Source organism: Melanotaenia boesemani, chromosome 19 (assembly GCF_017639745.1).
Source record: "Melanotaenia boesemani isolate fMelBoe1 chromosome 19, fMelBoe1.pri, whole genome shotgun sequence".
NCBI classification, from domain to species: domain Eukaryota; kingdom Metazoa; phylum Chordata; class Actinopteri; order Atheriniformes; family Melanotaeniidae; genus Melanotaenia; species Melanotaenia boesemani.
In genome coordinates, this window is record NC_055700.1 from 21,202,223 (window position 1) to 21,225,728 (window position 23,506).

The following is a 23,506-nucleotide window of genomic DNA, read 5'->3' on the forward strand; positions in this document are numbered from 1 at the left end:
AAGGGTCCTGCTCTTTGTATTATAGAGTCTGTTCATAGTTTCTTTCACCACATTCATGCCCCATAAATGATCAGACCTGTCTCTCCAACATCTGCACAGCACCAGTGTTTTAGAGAAGACATTTCCTTGCTTCATTTAGCTGTTTTACTCTCACTAGATATCTGAACCTGATCTATCTTCATAGATGTGTGTATAGCTGTCTGATGACTATTGTCATTAGACAAGAGTGAAAAGAGTGAGTAAAATTGATTCAGGAACAAATGAGAAAGAAAGTAATTGAAATCAATCAGTCTGGAAAAGTTTATAAAGCCATTTCTAAAACTTTGGGACTCCAGCAAGCCAGTTAGAACCATTATCCACAAATGGTGAAAACATGGAACAGTGGTGAACCTTCCCAGGAGTGGCCAGCCGACCAAAATTACCCCAAAAGTGCAGCGATGGCTCATCCAAGAGGTCACAAAAGGCCCCACAAAAACATACACTCTGCTCAGCTATAGCCTCAGAAGTGGCTTTTGTTCCAAGATGAATACCACTGCTGAGCAAAAAGAATACTAAAGCTCATCTCAGTTTTACCAGAAAACATCTTGATGATCCCCAAGACTTTTGGAAAAATACTCTGTGGACTGACCAGAAAAAAGCTGACCAAAAAAACAAGAAAAAAAGAAAAAAACTTTTTGGCAGATATGTGTCCATTGGGATATGTTGGCCAAACACTGTGTTACACCTAAAAGTAACAACATTTCAGAAAACGTTCTTTCCAACAGTAAAATATGGTGGTGGTAGTGTGATGGTCTGAAGCTGTTCTGCTGCTTCAGGACCTAGAAGACTTGCTGAGGGCTGTGTATTGTCACTAAATTTGTCAGTCAATTCAATTTGATTCACAACTGCCTATTTTGATTAGATTTTGATTAAATCCAAACAAGCTGAGTGTATATATATATATATATATATATATATGTATATATATATATATACATATATATATATATTAAGAGCTCGCTGAGCCTTGGTAAGTCGCGTGAGACTAGGGTCACATTACCAGAAAAGAGGACATTTTTTTTATGAATTGATATTGGATTTATTTAATATAAATCAATTTCTTTAAACCCAGCCATATGATAAATGGAACCATGAATCCAAAACACACATGCAAGTCCATCTCTGAATGGCTGAAAAAACAAAATGAAGACTTTGGAGTGGATTATTCAAAGTCCTGACCTGAAACCTATTGAGATGCTGTGGCATGACCTTAAAAATGCTGTTCATGCGCGAAAACCATCCAATAAGGCTGAATTACAACAATTCCGCAAAGATGAGTGGGCCACAATGCTTTCACAGTGCTGTAAAAGACTCATTACAAATTATCACAAATACTTGATTGCTGTTGTTGCTGCTAAGGTTGGTGGCCCAACCAGTTATTAGGTTTAGGGGAAAATCCCTTTTTCAGACAGGGCCATGTAGGTTTGGATTTTTTCTCCCTCCTAAGGCCCAAGCAGTTTTTTACATGCATTTTTAAATTTCTCTTTGCTATTTGGGCTTGTTTGAATCCAATTAGAATAAAAACCAAGCTTCATTTATTGATGTTATGTACTTTTAGAGAAAAATGATGTCCACGTATGTGGACTAATGTTATGAATTTCCATATATTCCAGCATTTTTAAGGTCTCAGAAGTCACAGCTTAGTGTTGTCAAACACACTTTGGTGAATAACTTGATTCCCTTTCTATGTTTAAAGCTATAACAGTAGCTCGACTCAGTGCTGCATGTAACAGTGCTGACTGAGGGCTTAATTAAATCGTACATGTTTAGTCTGGATGACTTGAAGTGAAAAGAAACAATATTTTGGAGAGGATTTAGACTTATTTCTAATTTTCTGGATTAAAATAAAAGCTATGAATTATCTTAATTTTGGATACAATATCCTGTGATCTTCTTCCCTTCTGCTGTCAGACTTTACAATGAACACATGTGAACTGTGTTTATATTTACATACCTGTTTATGTACATATTTATGTACTGTACATACTCACACTATCAGACCACATACTGTACATATTATCATTATTTTTTGTGTGTATGTGTGTGTGTGTGTTCTTGTTTGATATCACCTGTGTGCTACTGCTTATTGTACCTATTCTTTTGCAACAATGCATTTTCCCCACTGAGGGACTAATAAAGGTTTTCTTATTCTTATTTGTTTTCCAGATCTCAGGTGCTTCAGTTGAGGAGACTTTAGTGGGAGAAGTGATATTGTCTGTTCTCAAAGTGACTGTGAAGAAGCCAGCTCTATATACTTGTCTGGCCTCCAACAGGCACAGCGCTGGAGTAAACACCGTCAAAGCAACAGCAAAAGTCACTGTTGCAGGTGATGTAATGTAAAGCTTTAAATTTCATTTCACTTGGTGCCACATGAAAGAAAACCTTGTAGTTGTAGCTACTTGCTGCTTTTTTCTGGTTGTGATAGAATTAGCCACCCCTAACTGCTTGTGTTGTTGTGCTAGCTGTTAATGATATTGGTTGCACTTTGTGTAGCTTCAGCTGTTTGTTGTCAGCTCCATTTGGCTGGTCCTGAAACACCCCCCATTGCAGTCACCTAAAAGAAGAAGAAGAAGAAGAAAAAGAAAAAAAAAAACAGCTCACACACACCCACACACACAAACACACACACAATTCTGTTGTGCCCTGACCACACACACTGTGCTTCCACCTGATTGTCCCCTCAGTCACAGTTCGCTATGACTTGCAGAGAAAAGCACAATGCTTGCTTTTCATTATTTAGAAAACCTGGTTTTTATCTGTCAGCTTTCTCTCATCTGTCTTTCCTCTTCCTGCCTCTTCTTCTACCTGTTCAACCGGTGTCCTCTGGATTTTGCCACTTTCCTGTAGAGTGGAGGTAAGAAAATTTCCTTAATTGCACTTTATTTCTGTGAAGTGGATTTTTCTTTAGTTTTCTAAATTTGTCCACTATATCTCATGCACATGGGTTTTACACTCTTTGTCCTGCCTAAAGTTGGGATAGTTTGACAGTACATTGCCTGCTACTGTATATATTTAATTGAGCACTACAACCAAAGAGCTGTTGCTCCTTTTTGGGTCTGCTGAAAACAACAAGCAATCTGACTCTGGCTTGTTGAATTAGTTAAATTTGTATTTTTCTGAGCCAAAGCACAATGGACTATGTATATGTACCACATCTGTACTATGTAACTGCAGAGTGAAGCATAGCTGTAGTAATAGATACGGACAGAAGACACACAGAGGGAGAGGGGGGAGAAAGGAAAATGTTGGCCCTCAGCTGCTTGATGTAAACACAAAACAGTAGATTGCACATCATACAGAGGTTTAATAATTACCTTTTACTGCCAGTTGCCAACTTATGAGAACATATGGACTGTAGAAACACAGAGATTGGTAAAGAAAGAAAAAGAGGGGGAAAAAAATTATATGACAGATTTACAGGTCACCTTTTAGTTTGATGGTTTGACTTGAACTATGTTCGAGCATCCAAAAGAGGTGACATCTGGAGTTAGTACATGTTGTAATACAAAGAGTCAGCAGGAAAGCTTGTCTGGCAGACGATCAGATAGACAGGCAGTCAGAAAGATCACAGCGAGACAGACATGGGAGAAATGTGGAGCGTATCCCTGCATGAGAACTAATAGGCATTAGAGATGAAAAACAAACATGCAAACAGGGAGCAAAACAGGAACACAGGGAGTCTGGTACACAGGTTTATGCAAAGAAGATGAGTGGGCTGTTCATTCACGAGGCAGCGAGGAAGTCCAACAGACAGGATGTAATTTTACGCAAACCAGCCACAACCTCTTTCATCATCAACATCTGGATCATGTTAAAAGAGATATTTCAGGTGGAAGACCATTTCTTATTAGTTTTTGGTAGACACATCTTGCATGTTCATTGACAGTGTAAGCAATAAAAAATAAGTATCTATAAGTACAAAATAACAAATATCCCTTATGTACAAAAGGTTAATGATGAGCATTAAATGGTAATGGGAATTGGAACTTAAAGTAGCACTATGTAACTTTCTGACCTCTGTATTTATGATTAGTTTGATGTCATGTTTGGTGACATTTGGCATGTACATTCTTTGGAGCCATCATTGCCCCACAGTGTCCCGAGGCTAAGAAATTGCACTTCACAACTTTCGCTTCTGGAACACTGCATCACGTTACAACCGAGTTTCATTTTACGCACTGTGTCACATGCTATCAAGTGAATATCAACACACTGGCCACTTTCATTGCGTGGCTTGGCTAATTCCTCAAGGACATGCAAGAGGACATTATTGGAGGAAGACAGGAAAAGAAAAATAGGAAAGAAACAGGGCAAGAGAGAAGGCAAAAGTGAACATCACACTGACTTTTACTCACTCAAGAGAGCTCAGAGTAGATATAGGATGCAACATGGATGCCAAATTAGTAGTCATTAGGGGGTCACTAAGAAAATCTGCAAAGTTCTGTGGTGCTTCTTTTATACAGTCATAGAAGGTGAGGTCTGGGAAAGGTTTGCTTGAAATACTGCAACGGAATTGGAAAAAATTTGTCCTGCTGATGGTGGCAAGAAAAAACATTACTATGAACAAGTAATTATTTATTTTCTTCCAATTTATGTGATTTAGTTATGTGTATGATATAACCAATGTATAGCCATGTGTTGGAAAATACATTGTATATATATTTACTAGTGCTGAGCAACAATTAAAATTTTTAATCATGATTAATTGCATGACATGCTGCGATTAATTAATTATGGCGTTGATTAAGCGTTGCGTTAATGCGTGATTAATAGTGCCCAGCACTAATATTTACATATGGTGTACATGCATATGGTGACACCTTTGGTCCGCCTTAGAAAAACTTAATTGTCCCCATCTTTCTGAAGCAAGTCTATTAATGCCTGAAACTTGCACATGCAATTCCAACCAAAACCATCACTCCTCCAAATTTAATGCTTTCTCTGTCCCATCATGACAAAAGAGAGCCCCAGTGCATAAGTTGTATCTGCAGAAAGTCATGTGTGCATGTCTCCTTTCAATAGACTTTATAAAGGTGTTGGAGGTTACTGCAGTGCATATCGTGGAGATGTTTGCCGCACAATTTTGCAAGACGACTCTCTGGTTTTCTTCAACTCCTCCCTCTCGGATCCTGAGGACATGCAGGAGGACTGGGTTCAAAGCTGGTGGGCGGAGCTAGAAGGACTCAGTGTGCAGTGTAGCCCTGCAATACGTTCACTGCTGTGCCACTCATTCTTCCCTGATTGCAACCCATCAGGGTTAGGACCTGCACCTAAACCAGTCTGCAGGTAGACTGCATTTCTTTAGTCGTTTTTTTCACTTTGGTTTGTAAATAAATGAGTCATAAAGACAATGAGCAAAACAAATAGACAACAACCAGTGGAATGCATCTTAAGTGATAAAAGAAAGTGTCTTTTTTTTCTTCTCTATAAAACAGAGAACACTGTCTGGCAGTAAAGGAGCTATACTGTCATAAGGAGTGGCTGGAGGGAAGCATTGCAGTCCAAGCTGGGCTCTTCAGCTCTGTTTTGGGGTCCCATACTTCCAGTTCACTGCTGTTCAACTGCCAGGCCTTACCAAGTCTTCATAGAGACCCTGATGCTTGTACACATGTTCCTTTTGTTGGTAAGAGTTCCCTTACTGTGGCATCCTAGAGATTTTCTCTCTCTCTTTCTTTTAAATATGTTACGCTGGAATCCTAAATGAACTTTTGTAAGACCATGTAGCTGTAATAGTTCTGAGCAGAGGAAATGTGTTAAAGAAAATCAAGAGTTTCTTTGCTGTAGATACCTGAGTGTACAGAAGGCCAACTAAAGCCTGACCTACTGCACTTGAGGCCGCCAGAGGAATAAAGCCATTAAGAGGGTTTAGCTACGCTGTGCTAAAATATACAGCTTCAGATATGCGTGTGTGTGAAATTCTAAGCTCAGCAGTGCATATGTTTACTCTGTAATATAATCTTATCTGAGCGAAATTGAAAATGTATTGTTTATGTCCAAACTATAGTTTCATTAGTTCTGGTTTATCTTAATAAATACATTTTTTTTCTTTCTTCCTTCTTTTCAGACATCAAAAAAGATCAGATAACAAGTAAGTGGGAAGTGCATCACAAATGTATTTTGTCCAAAATGTTATGCAGAAACAAATAAATCAATTGTTGCAAATAGTATCCTAATTCTACAGCAAAGCCTTTCTGTTTGTTTTCAACAGCAACATGCTACAATGACAGAGGTCGTTTCTATCAGGGCGACATAAATGTGACACGGTCTGGGCTTCAGTGTCAGCCATGGAACCAGCAGGTATTGTTCTCTATGTACATGTGTATATCACAACAGGGAAACACTGCTTATGATTTGAGTCAAGTACAGCTAAGTACCAAGGCAAAAATAATGTTCATTTTTTTAAAAGAGTGGAACATTTATAATATTTACTATAATAAATGTACTTTTTTGTTCTAAATTAGTTTTAATATGTATTCCTGACTTCTGAATATTTGATTTTAAACACGTTTTCCAGATTCAAAAAGATGTTTTGATTTTAAACAATGCATTTTGATGCCATCAGAGCTAGTAATATCTTTCACATATTCAGTGTTGATCTAATGAAACATTGGACAAAATGCAAAAGTATTATTAGTTCATATCTCAAGTTCAATATTTTGTTGCTGAGAAGAAGGTTAATAGCAAAGAGAAAAATGTGAGAAACAAGCTAACCCGGAGGCAGCCATGACTCTTTTGCCACATTGTATTATAAGCAGAGGTGGAATATAATGTGACTCCTAGTTTCGACTTCCCACCTCTAAAGTACAACCAATGCAGCATGAGATCCAGCTAAGGGTGGAGATAAAGACAAGGAGGCTGGTTAATGACATCTAACTTGGCTGCGCATCTAACTTCTTACAGGATTTTCAGTCATAGGTGGTGCCAGGTAAAGGGAATGGGTTAGGATGTTTTCAGCTGACAGTCAACTAAGATACCCAAATACTTACACTACCGTTCAAAAGTTTGGGGTCACTTTGCCATGGGATTCAATAGTGAAGTGACCCCAAACTTTTGAACAGTAGTGTACATGCTATAGCACTGACTACATAGTTTAGTGATGCTTTTCAGATTATTAATAGTCTTAAAAACATTTTGTTGTAAAATTCCTTTAATTGAATGCACATGAACTTATGCTGAACTTACATAATCCTGACATCAAAAACAAGAAAAGTTACACATTTAAACAATATTGTGTGTCAACATTTCATATGAAGCAACACTTACTGAAAAACTGCAACACACACTCTCACAAAAATACTTACAACTGCAAATACTTTACAGACAGACAAACAAAAGAGAAGCACACTCCTTGTGGCCCAAAGATCCTTTTACGTTTTTATAGCTTTGCTCAGTGAGAGGGTCTGTTTGGGTGAGCTGTTACTGCTCTCCTGTGCAGTGTGTGTGTGTGTGTGTGTGTGTGTGTGCCAGCTCAGCAGAGAAGGAGGGGCTCATCATGTCACATCCTGCCTCTGGAAGCAATTAGCATTCACACGCATATGGTCCACAGACTCCAGTACAGGCACACACTCGCTCTAGTGTATTACATTTGCTCACATGCATAGACAGACGTTCACTTAACAGGAGTGATTGCTATCTAATGTAATTCAAATATTGGTGCTTTCTTTCAACTCTACTCCTAACTTATTACTGAACTTAATCACTTGTATTTTTTCTTCTTCACACACGCGCGTGCACACACACACACACACACACAGACAGACAGACATTGCTGAATAATACATTTGACTCTGGCAAGCACAGATGCATCAGATGTTATAAGCTGCTTTTAGGAACTGCCTGATTTCTGTCTGAAGATGATAATCCTGAACCATTGTATTTCTCAACAATCATACATTTAATAATCTTAAGAAGTTGGCAAGGATATTCCTGGGTCCTGGAGGAAATGCTAAATTTGAAGTTGTAGCGTACGACTTTTGGTTAAAAAGCAAACTTTGGATGTTCAGAGACTGGATCAACTGGATGGATGTTTGACTGTGTTTTGGTTGTTTTGTTAAATGGCTGGCATTATTTTGCTTATTTGCAGAATATTGTCATAAAGGACATCTTTGACAGCTTACTATTAGCATGTGCTTATGTCTTTTGGAAGTGGCCCATTTTCAAACAGTAATATCTTGAGTTTTAGCTCAAAGAAGACATGATATGAGCATACAGCAGGCACAAATTATATACTGCAAACAGAAACATGTTAAAGAGAACACTGCCCCACTGACTAATCTACATGCTCGATACAATGCAACACACTTTATTCTCTCCATAGGGAATTTTTTCTTGGACTCAAGAGCTGTTAAATTAGCTGCCTTGACAAGATTTACACACCACACAATAGCAAACCACTGTGATCTACATACAACCATCAGCCACACAGCAGAAATCATAAATATGTAGCACAATAAACATTTGGGGTAAAAATAAGAAGAAAATCAGAAATAAAAAAAGAATAACAAAAGATTCTTGTTTAAAGGCTGAACAATTAGGATTTTTTTTTCCTTAAAAATAATTTAAAATGTTTTCATTTGCTGCAAGGGATAAAAATAAATAAATAAATAAAAGTTCCTGCGAACAACAAGGAGTGAGTCTAGCTCCTGATACCATACATTAATTACTAGCAGAGTTATTACTGACTCAGTGTTTCATGAGAAAATTTTAAGTTTTAAAACAAACAAAACATGCAGTGGGCTACAGTAATAACTTTCCTGGCAGAACACATAAAGCTGTGCTGGTGCAAGCCTGGGTTCAAGTATAATCATGTGCCATTTGCTGCACATCCCTCCCTTATTGCATTTCCACTTTTCTGACTTTAGATAGCTAGCAAAAGCATTAAAGTCAGAATATGTTTTATATATAGCTTAAAATCCTTCTACTCCTTTAAGGATACCATGCATAGTCACCAAGTTAATATGAGAAGCTTTATAGAGTAATGCCTGACAAACGTAACAAGAACCATTCTTTTGTAAAAAACTCAGTAATCTAACATTACCTCTATTATGTAGCTACAACCAATAAAACAGCGAGACACTGGACCCATTCTTTGAAAGAATAACTCAGAACTTTGAGTGAGGCAAATCTATCATTTTTAAGATTTTTATTTGTTGTGCTTGACAAATGTTGGCGTACTAAAAAAAGACAGCTGTGTGCAAATGGTCAAATTTTTGCAGTAGTGGTGGGTTGTCTTGCTTTACTCAGATAACAAAATGTAAAGTTGTTGAGGATACAGAGTGATGTCAGAAAGTCAGAATGAAGCATCTGCTGCTTTCAAAGGGAAAAAAAAAAATATGTCCTTTCTGCAAAAGACAGGCTTTTAAACACAATTGAATTATTTAGCTGATTAGGCTTAAGTTTCTGGCTGGAACCAAAGCTTTCATTTCCTCCTTGTAAGTATAGTTATGACATCATTGGGATAATGTTTGTTGGAACGGTTTCTGCCAGAGGGCAAAGCTGTAATTGGACCATTCTGAGCTCCAAAGACCTGAATACAGGACAGTAAATGAAGTAGGATCATACGTTTGGGGACATGTGCTTAAACTTAAAATTAAAACTAGACAAAGTATTAAGCTTAAAATGACTCACTCATTGAGTTTCTTCTATGTTGACCTAAAAAACTGTTATAGACATTTTAAGGTTAAATGTTAAAATCAGACGGAATCTTTTCTATGACCTTGTGCTATCTGAGTCCTTATCTGTAATGTGAGGATATGTCTGTTTTCAATTTGTTTTCACCCATGATTTTATGGTAAAAAAGACAAATTCCAAGCCGGAAAAGAGAATAAAGCATGAAAGTGAGAAACTGAATATTTTATTACATTTTTTTAACCATAAAAAAAACTAATACTATTGACAACAAGTCCTTCAAACATGATTGGTGACAAATTGAAGCAATTTTAGGGTACTTGAAAGAGATAACTTAGTTAAAAACAGCTTGTGTTGGGGCAAAACAGGAACAAAAAATGACCCCCTATCATAAAAGATTTACACTTTATTAAAACAACCCATCCAGACTTTGTCACTGGAGAATTAATATTCTAAAATTGGGATGAAGGCATTTGAGGTATTTGTAGTTGAATGTTTAATAACTTATTGTTTTGGCTAATTCTTCAGGGAAAAAAAGAGAAATTTAAAGTATATTTTACAAGCCTGAGCAATATGTTAAGCTAACATCTCTCTCTTAGTTCCAACCCCTTACCATGATGCTGGTTTTCCTTATGGAAGTTAGAAAAATAGATGTATTTATGAAGGCTGATGTGTATACCAGCTCTTTGGATGTGGAGTAGTGTAAACCTCAGACACGTCATCGGCCCATCACATGGCTGTTTGTGTAATAGATATACAAATCCTGCATAAGAGTTATGGGAAAAACAATCACATATAACATTTCATCCTCTTAAAAATCACATTATAGTCAGTATGAATACAGCTGAAGCACACGTTATACTGCATGTAAAGTGTGACTGGTTCATTTTGTGCTGAATCATTATGATACTGCATTTGGACTTTGAGTCAGTTTTACAGGACCAATGTGGAAAATATTACAAATTACTAATAACATACTATCATTTTGATTATATGTTTAATATATCAGCCAGGCAATTGCTGCATTCAAAAGGTTTATAAAATGTAGTAACAACTGCCTACTGTCTACTTTGAATTTATTTGGAGTTTAATTACACATTTTCCTTTCAGTGCAGTCTGAATCAGTGTCAGTGTATTACTCATTAGGTTTAATTTACACCTACTGTGAGGTAATACATGTGGGTAGTATGCTGATCCTACCATGTAAAGCAGTTTTTCAAGTCAAATACGTCAAAGCAACTGAATGAAAAGATTTGGACGAATGGTTAGAAAAACAAAGTGGATATAAAAACATGTGACCCATTTCCTGCCAAGACTCACTTATATCTAAAGGAAGGCTTGACAAACGACCTAAGTTGTTATTGTCTCATAAAAAATAGTTGTTTTTAACCGTTCCTGGAAAGAGTTAGAACATAATCCTTTATGCAAAGTGCTTGACACATTCAGCTTTAGTAACATGTTGAATTCAGTCTTCTTAGCTCATATCTTCCTGTTTCTTTGGACTGATTCAGTTATTACTGTTACAGCTTGTGACACAAGAGGACACTAGATACTCAATATTTAAGTTGGCAGGTTAAATTGCAGGCACAATCATGAAACCTCTAACGTACCCCTTGGCAGAGCATTTTGTGGCCTCTGGTTATTATGATTACGCTTTGTCCTGTAGGTTCCCCACCAGCACCATCTGTCTGTAGATGTCATTCCAGAGCTAAAGAACTCTGAAAACCGCTGTAGGAACCCTGGAGGAATAAGTGATAAGCCCTGGTGTTACACCTCTGCTTCTAACATACGCTGGGAGTACTGCACTGTGCCTCAGTGTGGGGAAACAGGCACAGCATCAGGTGCTAACTTTTTCTCTCTCTTTTGCTTTTTTACCTTTTTGTTCATCATTATGTATATTAACCTCACCTACAAATAAATCCTGATAAATTTTAGTTTAATACTTAAGAACTTCATGCAAAAAGATGGTCATAAATATAACTGCCATAGTGACAACATTCAGATGTGTTTTGATTTGTCATTTCAAACTTCTAAAGATTTTTTTTACTTCCCTGCTACTGCTTCTAATAGTGACGAAACCAGGGTTAACAGGGCATCATACGATTCCTCCCCAGCCGGCCCACACTACTGTGTCGTCTCCGGCTTACTCCATGTCCGTCATCGTTATTATCCTGACCTCCTTTGCAACTGCAGCCTTCCTCACAGTTATCATCCTTAGCTGCTGCAGATGGAGAAAACAGTGGAGGAACAGAAAGCGGTATGAAACAGACAAGAAAAAGATTTTCTGTATAAGTCTATTTCTTTCTTTCTTTTTTTTATTTTTTACCTCACCCTCTCTGTATTTCCAGAGAGATGGAGACCCCAACACTGAGTGCTCTTCCATCAGAACTCCTGTTGGATCGACTCCACCCCAACCCCATGTACCAGCGAGTTCCTCTGCTGCTGAACTCAAAGCTGCTGGCCCTTGAGTACCCCCGGAATAATATCCAATATGTTAGAGATATTGGGGAAGGAGCATTTGGACGGGTTTTCCAAGCCAGGTAAGAAAGGGCAGTGATGTAAAGAGGAGCGGAAAAGAGGAATAGATGTACTTCATACTTTCTAATACGTTTACTTAGATAAGGGTTAACATGGAGATGTGAAAAAGAAAATCATACATACAAGACAGGACAGAAAACAGATGGGAGGATAGCATAGCTAAACAAGGTCTCTGGTCATTGTGAGAACTGCTGCGTCATTCACAAAGTCAAAGCTCGAGCTCTCCAGTGCACTCTGAACAGGACACAAGGACACAAATATCTCCTAATAATCTCTATCATCAGATTAAATACCAAACCCGAGTCATAAAATTGTTTTATGTCTAAAAAGTCATAAATCTATCATAAACCACAATCACTGGAGTTACAACTTATTTGACAGCAATGGCATATTTGACATGTTTGTGGAGTTACCAAATGTGCTAGCTTTATGGTTGTTATAAGTTACTTAATTCATAGCTTAATTGAAATTTTGCTTGAAGAATGTAGTGCAATGGAAATTATAAAATCACATATGAATGTTTTTCTAATTTTGTTAACAATCCCCCTTTTCTACAAAAATAATTCAGCACTTAAATCTCTTAAATTTCCATTTGCTAAATCAGTCTGAAAGCACAGCAACTTGCTTACAGACCATCATCAGAACATGATTCATTTAAAAAAAACATGCCTGCACCACATACAGCTAATGCTAACATATGTAGCATACAGACAGCTTCGTCACAGCACAGGACTATAATAGTATATAAAACACAACACACAGCATGGAAGAGGATATGTAGGACGAGGGAATGGTGGTGGTCTTGGAAATAATGTTAGCAGACAAATACAGAAATGAAAAAAATAACAGACTGGCGATGGCGTGAACATGGACTTTATTTACTTCCTTGTTCCCCAGCCAGCTCGTTTTCTGATTGGCTACATTCCGTGCCACGTAACCATCCACACAGTCAGAATGCATGAGTCATCGGCGTTCCTCAGACATTGGCACTGAAGTATTGAACATGTTCAGTATTCCCAATTGTCGGCTACAACCCATGTATGGAGATTATTGGGACAAATCGGCTCGTAACACACCACAGACCAAATGATGATTGGACGGGGAAATCTCACAATGATCGGGCTTTTGCTGTCTGAGGTCGGGAAGAGGTAAAATTGGGACAAAAACAGCTCAAAAATCATTATGTGTGTAGAAGACAAACACTGGCTGACTGTTAAGTCCTGCTCCTTAATTAAACTCTTCTTGCCATTGTTGTTCTTTTTCATGTGTAAATTGAGGTAGCATTGTGACCAAATGTTAAACACGTTACCTACAGTACCTTCAGCTGTTGGTTCTTCCAAGTTCATAGAGAGTTTATATAGTTTGATACTAGACTATATATAACCTAGTTTGTCCGCAAATGTGTTTCAGACTGAACTATCTAAACAGATATCAAAAGAACTAACCTTGTATTACAACACTTGTATGTCCCATATGGCAAATCCTTGTGACTTTGGTCATCCGCTGACAGGCGCGTTTTAGTTTTTTGGGGAATATCTCTGTCACTGTCATGCAATTAAGCAACTACACCCTCGGCCATTCCTATAGTTTAATGCACCAGGAAAAAATAAAAAATATCATGTGATCCCTGCAAGTTTTAAAATTAGGCAAATACAACCACAGACAAGACACATTTTGACTGCTTCATTAGGAACCACAAGAGTAAATACAGTATAAAAGTACAACTCAAAATGTTTGTTGCTCCCCAACTTCTCTAGAAATGGGGGTTTGTAGTTTTACAACAAAAAGACACATTGTTGAACACGTGTCCTGGTCATCTAAAGCTTATTTTAGGAAGTGAAGACTGACTACAATGTGGTCACAGTTCAGTTCAAAGGATCTTGCTCTGGACTTTAAAGCTTTTTATCAAAGATAGCACAAAAACCCAGGGATACACACATTTAAACTCACACACACTGACTACAGACACGATAAACACATTGCTTTGACCTGTGTACAAATTCTGGGTGTTTGTTGTATGTGCATTCAGTTGATGGGGCAGCTCATATAAATACAGTCATATTAATTTAGAAGTAGCATGTGCATTTAGACATGCGTCATCAAAAAGACAAACATAGTTTCCCCTGCACACCCAAATGGTCCCAAAGAGTAAATAACTTCTTCCTTGACAGATGGCCTTCACTTTTAGTTTCGCAATCTCTGTGTTTGTGTGTCACTGAGTGGGTGAGTGTTTCCATATGTATGTATACAACATGTGTTTGGAAACTAAATATATATCTACTCTGAGACTTACTGAGACTGTAGTGTACCCCACTGTGGGCCAACACAGGAAGTGTGTATATGTTTGCATTCATGTGTGTTGCATGGACATTTCCTCCATTTAGCTAACAATACATTTACAGTGGGCTTACAACGAGAGTGCTCCTCCAAATTCATGGCAACAAATATTTCTGTGTACTGTTCACAGAGCGCCAGGCCTGCTGCCAGTGGAGTCTTTCACAATGGTGGCTGTGAAGATGCTAAAGGAGGAGGCATCAGCTGACATGCAGAACGACTTCCAGAGAGAGGCAGCCCTCATGGCCGAGTTTGACCATCCAAACATTGTTCGACTCCTGGGTTAGTGTGTTTGTGTCTGAATGCGAAAAAACATGTGCAGGCTCAAGATTTCCAGAGAAACTGCAATCACAGCTGGAATTTACATTGGACAGCTGCAGGATCTGTTTTCTTGAGACAGAAAGAGAGTGCAAAACTGATACTGGAGCACAGAAAAGTAGAAAGAAAAGAAAAGAAAGAAATACAGTACAGTAAGCAGACAGTATTAGCTTATGAGAAAACAGGGAACATACAGTATAGAGTAAAAACATTTTCCCTTCTTAGTACATTAGAAACAGTGGACAAACAAGCAGAAAATGATTACACAGTCTCAGCAGAAGCACTTTTATTAATTTGTTTCCAGCTAGTGTCCATTCACATACAGCAATTCTCTTGAATTAAGGCTTTTTTTTCCCCTCAAATCTTAACCTTGGTACAATAAAAATCACTCCAGATAGGATTATTTGCCAGTAAACAAGTGGCACTTGATAACTAATATGCTGTTATTGGCCAAGGTAAAACAAATGTTCTCTATTAAGGTTTATCTAGCCTAATACAGCCTATCTTATCTAATACAAACAGCTCACATCCAAATACACTTTCAGGAAGAAATATAGAGCTACAGCATGGTCTTTTTGGCACAGACGGTAAGTAAACAGAATAATCGGTCATTGGCTGTGCTGAGTGAAGGTTATACAGCTCTCATGGTTGTGAAATATTGTTAATATCAACTTTCACTCACATCTCAAAAGGACTGCAGTGCCTGGTATTTTCTTTTAAATAAGCTCTGAGTGACATTTTCAGATAGGTCATTGAGAGAGGGACACACTAACAGCAAAATCTCTGGTGCACATGAGACCAGTGTTAAGTAGATTATTTCTTTAACCTCCAATTAACCTCAAGACTAATAATACACTTCATGTGTAAAAATATATGTTGCATCCATTTTGTTAGCAATTCTGTATGTTGGATTTGTGTGCAGGATATATATTTAGCAATGAGTGAATCATCTTAATCTGGCAACTGACCTCAGTCAAGGTTTCTACTGCTGAGTTGCACCTTTTTTTTTTTTTTTACCCCCGTCCTTCCAATATAAATACAAATAAAAATTTGCACATCTATCCTTATTATTAATTTCAGACAACCTGATCCAAACTCATACCATAACCATAACCAATGCATTAACATGACTCATATAGTTTATCATTGTGGGACGAACTTGCCATACTTTCAACAAAAATTTAAACACTTTTTCTGGTGTAAAGCCATGCAAAGCCTCAGATTCAACTCCCCCTTCCTGACTCTGATGGTTCAAGTGTCATGCTTACAGCAGAACAATGGTCATAAGAGCACATCCACGCCTCTGCACACCTTCATGCAATCCCTTTTGTCTGTTGATGGCTTTACAAAGGATCAGTGTGAGGATGACCAAAATAACTTACAGACTGGAGGACATTATTTACAATTAACAAAAAGTGTTTGTATGGTAGGAAGTCAAATAATCTTAATAAAAGACTAACAGAAACAAAGCTGAAAGATAAAAACATAAAGCAGGCGGACATAGAGAGGCAACGAGGAACATAATGATGAGGATCTGGCACTGAAAAAGGAACCCCAGAACTATTTATTTTGTGGAAGCTAATGACTAACAATGTGACAATAACTGGAGGAGATCCAGACTAAACAGAAAACCTGAAATCTCAATGACAAAGTAACACAAGTACAACAAAAACCTACAGATCAGGGCAGATAAATTGACAGTCAAACTAAACATTAAACAGTTATAGAATTTAAATAGCCAATATCAGCCTCAAACAATGTTGAAGGATCACAAAAAGTCCTACAAATAGATAGTGAGTTTATATTTAAAATAAGACGTAAAGCAATCTGGCTTTAAAGTAACTGTAACTTTCTGACCTCAAATATATGTGTTTCTGAATCATTTTGATAGAAAATGTCATTTATTATGAACATTACTGAAGCCGTCATTGCCCAGCTGTGTCCAAAGACTGAGAAACCACACTTTTTATTTATTATTTATTTTTCCAGGACACTTCATCACTTTACAGCAGCATTTCCCGTTAAAGCACCGTCACATGCCAACAACTGAACACACTGGCTGTTTTGAATGCGCAGCATGACCAAATAAGCAAAGTCAATAAGCATTATTGGTTGAAGGAAGAAAAAAAGAGTGAAAAGAACAGAGCAAGAGAGAAGATGAGTAAAAAATGGGACTGATTTTTACTGGCTAGAGAGAGCTCAGAGAAGAGACAGAATGCAAGATGAATGCTGAATTAACCACCGTTAGGGGTGCTTCATTGAGAATATCTACCAAAGAGTCATAATCAGAATCAGACTGATGGTTTAAGGAGCACTGCCCATCAGGTTGCATTGTTTTCTCAGACGGAATTTGCTGCAATGCAGTGCTCCTTAAAACAATGACATACAGTGAGAGGAAAGGAGATGGAAAATTGTCACGACTGGAGTGAGGACCCAAGGAATAGAGCAAAATGACAGGAATGCAGTGAGTACTTTATTGTGTAACTGAAGATGGCAGGTGGGATGGGTTTTGTGTCGAAAGAGGCGGGGAACGGACAGACTGTGGTTTCCAGGCAGGGTACTTAGGAGAGAGCACAGGAGCGTTAGACACAAGCAAATGACCTTAGACATGAATGTCTACCACAAGATGTAGCAACGATCCAGCAAAGACTGAAGGTCAGCCTGGAGCTTATATGCAGGTGGAGTGATGAGCCTGATACCTTCAAGCTGCGCAGCCTTAATCACTAGATCCACCTCTCGTCCATACAAGGGAAGAAGGGAGGAGGAAGCACCAACGTGGGGAAACCCATGACAAAAATAGAGAAATAAGAGGACAAGAAAATTAGAATGAGATGATGAAATTAAATAAAAATAAATAAAAAGTACAATGAAAAATAATAAACATAAAAATAAAATATAAAATATACATAATATAACAAATATGTTAACAAATACATAATTATTTACAGTTTATTAACAAGAGGTTATGGCTCAGACTTCTGGTTTAGTGCAAAGTTATGGAGTTTCATGGCCACAGGAAGGAAGGATTTCCTGTGTTCCATAGTGCGGTGAGGTAGAACGAGTCTACCACTGAACGTGCTCTTGAGGTTGTCCAGCATGTTGTGGAGAGGGCGGGAAGGGCTGTCCAGTATAGTTCTTAGCTTAGATAGCATCGTTCTCTGTTACACCATCCTGAGAGTCCAGCTCCACACCAACATGACTGTCCTTACGGATCATTTTATTGAATCTGTTGGTGTCACCCACTTTCAGTCTGCTGTCCCTGCACCCAACAGCACAAAGAAGGACACTAGCCAGACTCATAAAATATCCTGAGCATTGTCCAGCAGACCTCAGCTGCCTCAGAAAATAGAGAAACTCTGGCCCTTCTTGTAGATGGCATCATTGTTTTTGGTGAAGTTTGTTTATTGCCAACGACCAATTCAATGTGATCTTAAATTTCTTATTAGCTGCATTTACATATAGCTTATTTGATGTGATCAGACATCTAATCAGAATAAAAATGCATCATTTAAACACCTCAACTCTTCTAATAGAGAATTTACAATCAAGTCCAGAGGGGTGGTTTAAACCTTTTAACCTTTTAACAATCTGATTAGCAGGAAAAAGTAACCATGTATACATTCATTTCTATCGTTTCGGTGGTACATGTTTCTGTGCATGCTTGATCCATGTGGAGTTTAAGTGACATATTAAGTTTTATGGAAGACATGAAAAATGGCAGCAGGAAAACAGAATGGGACCGTGGCGGATATGTTTTTGTTGTAACTTTGCAAATCTATTAAATCTTTCCATCATGTAAACACATAACTGGTCAAATCGCTTTATTTAGCATCCATGTAAAAATGTCAGTTTTTCTGATTAAATTAATTTCAGTCAGATATTTTAAATGTTGGTCTATCTACACATAGAATTTGCTGGCTAGGGCACAATGCCATGCTAATCTGACCAGTTCCCATTCATAATATATCATTAAATGACTTAGCTTGCAGTTTTGATTAACAAAACCTACGTTATTATTAATTTGTTAATCCTTTTATACTTGCATTTTGATATTAATGATGTATGTTCGAAAAAAAAAAAAATTTCTGAAGTGAATGAAGCATAAAATTTACTTTCAGCCTCCAGACCTTTATGTCAGTTATGTTTTCAGCTGAGATTTGATTTTTTTCACAAGGTTGTTCACATTATTATTTAATTTGTATGCAACCGCAATTTGGCTCCATTGCCAACAGTCTGGGCCCTTATGTGAGTCGCATGTGAGGAAAAAGATGCACATAAATTTGATGCCTCTAACTTCAATAAAAAAAATTTTTTTTTGTGCTCGTTATCTATTTGCCTATTTAACTCATCACATCACAGCCAGGTTAGTCTTCCTTTGAATTTGAACTTGACCACCAAACATTGTATGACCAAGAAGGTTATGTTATTCTCACTATCATAGAAACCTTACTGATAAAGTAGATCCTAGGGTTCTCGCTCTTATACAGGGCCATCCCAATGTTCACTTCAACTGATCAGCATAATAATGTCCTCCCTGTATAAACCAAACTCCTTATTTGATTCCTGGAAAATTCAACCCAACATATTTCTATTTTCAGTGGTCAGGGATCACAACAGCAATTTAAGTAGATGTTTTTGGGTAACAACAAGCTTTGAAAGCACTTTAAATGACTTGCTTCCAGCAGGCATTAAGCTTGCAATTTCTTCCCACAAAACCAGAGGCTTTGAAGTGCAATCCACCAAAACGATGTTTCTAGCCATTATGGGTCAGTACATTTAAGTGCACTGACCACATCCTGCATAGATTAAAGAGAAAGAGATATTCCAAGAGTAACTAAAATAATAAATTAATTCACTTTCTCTTACTATTGCAAGAGTTTGTATATTTATGTAATTATATCAAAGATAATAAAATAGTTATCTGTATGTTCTCTCTTCAGGTGTGTGTGCTGTGGGTAAACCAATGTGTCTTATGTTCGAGTACATGGCCCATGGTGACCTCAACGAGTTCCTGCGTCGCCGATCTCCAACCCAATCCGTGCGCTCCCTCAGCCGTGCTAGCCTGTCAAGTCGTAGTTTCTCCTCTGATATCGAATCAGGACCTCTTTCCTGTGAAGAGCAGTTATCAATATCCAAGCAAATAGCCGCAGGAATGGCCTACCTTTCAGAGCGCAAGTTTGTCCATCGTGACCTGGCAACCCGTAACTGTCTGGTTGGAGAGGACATGGTGGTGAAGATTGCTGATTTTGGCCTCTCCAGAAACATTTACTCAGCTGATTATTACAAAGCCAATGAAAATGATGCCATCCCCATTCGCTGGATGCCTCCTGAGTCTATTTTCTACAATCGCTACACTACAGAATCAGATGTGTGGGCCTACGGGGTGGTGTTATGGGAGATTTTCTCCCATGGGATGCAGCCTTATTACGGTATGGGTCATGAGGAGGTTATTTACTATGTGCGAGACGGGCACATCCTTTCCTGTCCTGAGAACTGTCCTCTGGAGCTGTACAATCTGATGAGGCTTTGCTGGAGCACACACCCATCAGATAGGCCGAGCTTCAATAGTACACATCGGATACTGGAGCGCATGCATCAAAACAAACTAAGCTTAAATGGGGACACTGAGGCTGACTGCTAATTTTCAAATAAATGTTTGTACTGGTGCAGAAGATCATATTTGGTGGCTGTAAAATCACTTTTGAAAAGAAATGGCGATGAGTACAAGCATGCCTACAGTGCTCAGATTACAATTTTTGTCCTCAGGAGATCCAATTTAATATTTTTATTGAGATATATATATAAATGCCAATTTCTTGTGATTTGTTTTATGTGTACTTTATTTTCATTTTTGGACATTTTAGTTGCTGTCCACCAAAAGGGGCCTGCTCAGAATATAATATTTACATAATAGACTCTTGCAGTCCCTGAGACTTTATTTAAAGCTGGGGTAGGCAGATATCTGGAAAACCCCCCAAAAAACAGGCTTTTAAGAATGTATTGTGACATCCCATTACTCCCCTGCTAAATGTCATCCTCAGCTGCATGGCAGTCATGGTGACAATCCATCCAAAATGACAGAGAAAAATGTCAGAAGAATGTGCTCGTTACCAAATTCACACTGACTGATTATCCTAGTGGCCACTGTGTTAGCTGTAACTATTGTTATCATCCTATGGCTGGCTTGCCAATTTAAAAAAAATACCATGCAGTAATGTGGGAGTCTAGAAAACCACTGTAAGATGAAACTGGATTAGTAGATTACGAAAGCTGATTCAAAAGAAGCTGTCTTTTTGTTCTTAAGATTCTTACAGTGGGCATGAGTATTTGTGTTTGTAAAACAGTCAAAAAGAATGTTGTCATTTCTTGATAGACTGTATTTGATTGAATTTTTTTTTAGTTTTGTCTAGTGGTGTCAAAAGCATATTGCCTACCTCTGTTTCAAAGATTTAGACCCAAGCATGCAGATTATATTTTCTTAAACCATTTTAAAAATAAGTTACTTTAAATCTTTTTCTTAGTACTTCTGAACTTTGACAGATAAGGGACAACTTGAGTGAGAGATATTGTATAGAGTTATTGCTTTGATCATGTCAGAGAAAGAATTATGTTGTACATGCTTTTGACAAACCTTTTTAAAAAAATCACCTCTAGCTAATTCCACAGTGGCACCCAATCACTTTAAATCGTGGTTACTGCTGTTTTATAGACATTTTGCTATTCCATGTTGGGGCATTCTTGTTTTACTTTTACTTGTTTTCTCTTTATGATGCAATTGTTCTTTGTTGTTGATTTTTGTTTGACATAAAAAGAAATAACAGAAGTTACAAGTTAGTTTCACTTATTAAAGAGAAATAGATTTGTTTAATGGATTCACTTATTACTGACTTGACTAAGGAAAATCCAAAATATCCCGAATTATCCCAATTTGAGAAATTAATTTTGACAGGGATCTCACAAAAAGTAGAAACTCGATCTTACACATCAAATCTGGAATAAAATCAAATCTGGATTATACTTTTACCCATCATGGGTACAGCATTAGTATCAATTATCAGAGAGGAACATATTTAAAGACTGTGTGTAGTTGCCAAATAGAAATGTATTATTTCTTTTATAATGTGGTGTGATGTTATAATTTTTTCTCATTTGTTTATTAAAATGGCTATTATCATTATTATTATTATTATTATTATTATTATTATTATTAATATTATTATTATTATTATTATTATTATTATTATTATTGTTGTTGTTGTTGTTGTAATTTTGCCACACTTACTGTACTTATTATTTAATATGATTTCTCTTTGTATTGCTTATAAATAAAAATTAAATAAAAGACAAAGCAGCACTTCTGTGTGAGCAGGACTAGAAACGTATTGATAGTTGTTATTTAGTTTTTTTACTTTCATATTTGGCAGATATAATGTTTGTCATATTCATCATATATTTGTTTTACCATGTTAATAATAGCAGTTTACGATGGAAATGTCAAAAACCTTTTCCGGAACTTGACTTAGAGTATGTGAAGGATGTCTGTGGTTTTCTTCAGTCTTACAGAGACTAAAATAAAAAGCCACCTTCTTGCTATTTTAATGTTTCGCTCATTGGTGCATCATGACAAGTCTTGGTTCTGGTTCCATTCATGAACTTTAAAAAATGCTAAGTGAGACGTCCAGAGTCTGAGATGAAGCTATTTGGGTTTTTGGCAAGTTATTTAACAGCTGGAAAGGTTCCTGTACATATTGATGGGCAGCAACATTTGCTTCTGTCAGATCACTGTTAATGTCCACTGTTTTAAGAAACACCTGAATGCTTCAGATCATCAAGCAACCAACAACTTCTGCTTTTATAGACTTGTTTACTTGTTTTACTGATGATCAATCAAGTGTATTTGATTAGCCGCACCAGGGTTCTATTTACTCTTGTGGTTCCTAATGAAGCAGTCAAAATGTGTTTTGTCTGTGGTTGTATTTTTTATTTTGTCCTGGTGCATTAAACTATAGGAATGGCCGAGGGTGTAGTTGCTTAATTGCATTACAGTGACAGAGATATTCCTCTAAAAACTAAAACGCTTCAGTCAGCGGATGACCAAAGTCACAAGGATTTGCCATATGGGACATACAAGTGCTGTAATACAAGGTTAGTTCTTTTGATATCTGTGTAGATAGTTCAGTCTGAAACAATAAATAAACTTGGAAGAACCAACAGCTGAAGGTACTGTAGGTAACGTGTTTAACATTTGGTCACAATGCTACTTCAATTTACACATGAAAAAGAACAACAATGGCAAGAAGAGTTTAATTAAGGAGCAGGACTTAACAGTCAGCCAATGTTTGTCTTCTACACACATAACGATTTTTGGGCTGTTTTTGTCCCGATTTTACCTCTTCCCGACCTCGGACAGCAAAAGCCCAATCATCGTGAGATTTCCCTGTCCAATCATCATTTGGTCTGTGGTGTGTTACGAGCCGATTTGTCCCGATAATCTCCATACATGGGTTGTAGCCGACAACTGGGAATACTGAACATGTTCATTTTTTATTTCTGTATTTGTCTGTTAACAATAGTCCCAAGACCATCATTCCCTCGTCCTATATAACTTCTTCCATGCTGTGTGTTGTGTTTTCCGGTTGTTGCTATGTTT

General features: G+C 37.4%; 1 protein-coding gene across 1 annotated transcript in view; it reads left to right on the forward strand.

The window, feature by feature from the left end:
* The window catches only part of musk (muscle, skeletal, receptor tyrosine kinase), a 34,566-nt gene extending 12,551 nt beyond the window's left edge, over positions 1-22,015 (forward strand). The window contains exons 7-17 of the mRNA XM_041970716.1: positions 2,206-2,365; positions 2,887-2,893; positions 5,062-5,325; positions 5,475-5,662; positions 6,104-6,127; positions 6,248-6,336; positions 11,333-11,507; positions 11,737-11,923; positions 12,015-12,206; positions 14,672-14,820; positions 19,797-22,015. Coding sequence (XP_041826650.1) covers positions 2,206-2,365; positions 2,887-2,893; positions 5,062-5,325; positions 5,475-5,662; positions 6,104-6,127; positions 6,248-6,336; positions 11,333-11,507; positions 11,737-11,923; positions 12,015-12,206; positions 14,672-14,820; positions 19,797-20,497 — 2,136 coding nt within the window. The 3' untranslated portion in view covers positions 20,498-22,015. The remainder of the gene's footprint in view (positions 1-2,205; positions 2,366-2,886; positions 2,894-5,061; positions 5,326-5,474; positions 5,663-6,103; positions 6,128-6,247; positions 6,337-11,332; positions 11,508-11,736; positions 11,924-12,014; positions 12,207-14,671; positions 14,821-19,796) is intronic.
* Positions 22,016-23,506: the final 1,491 nt, after the last annotated feature.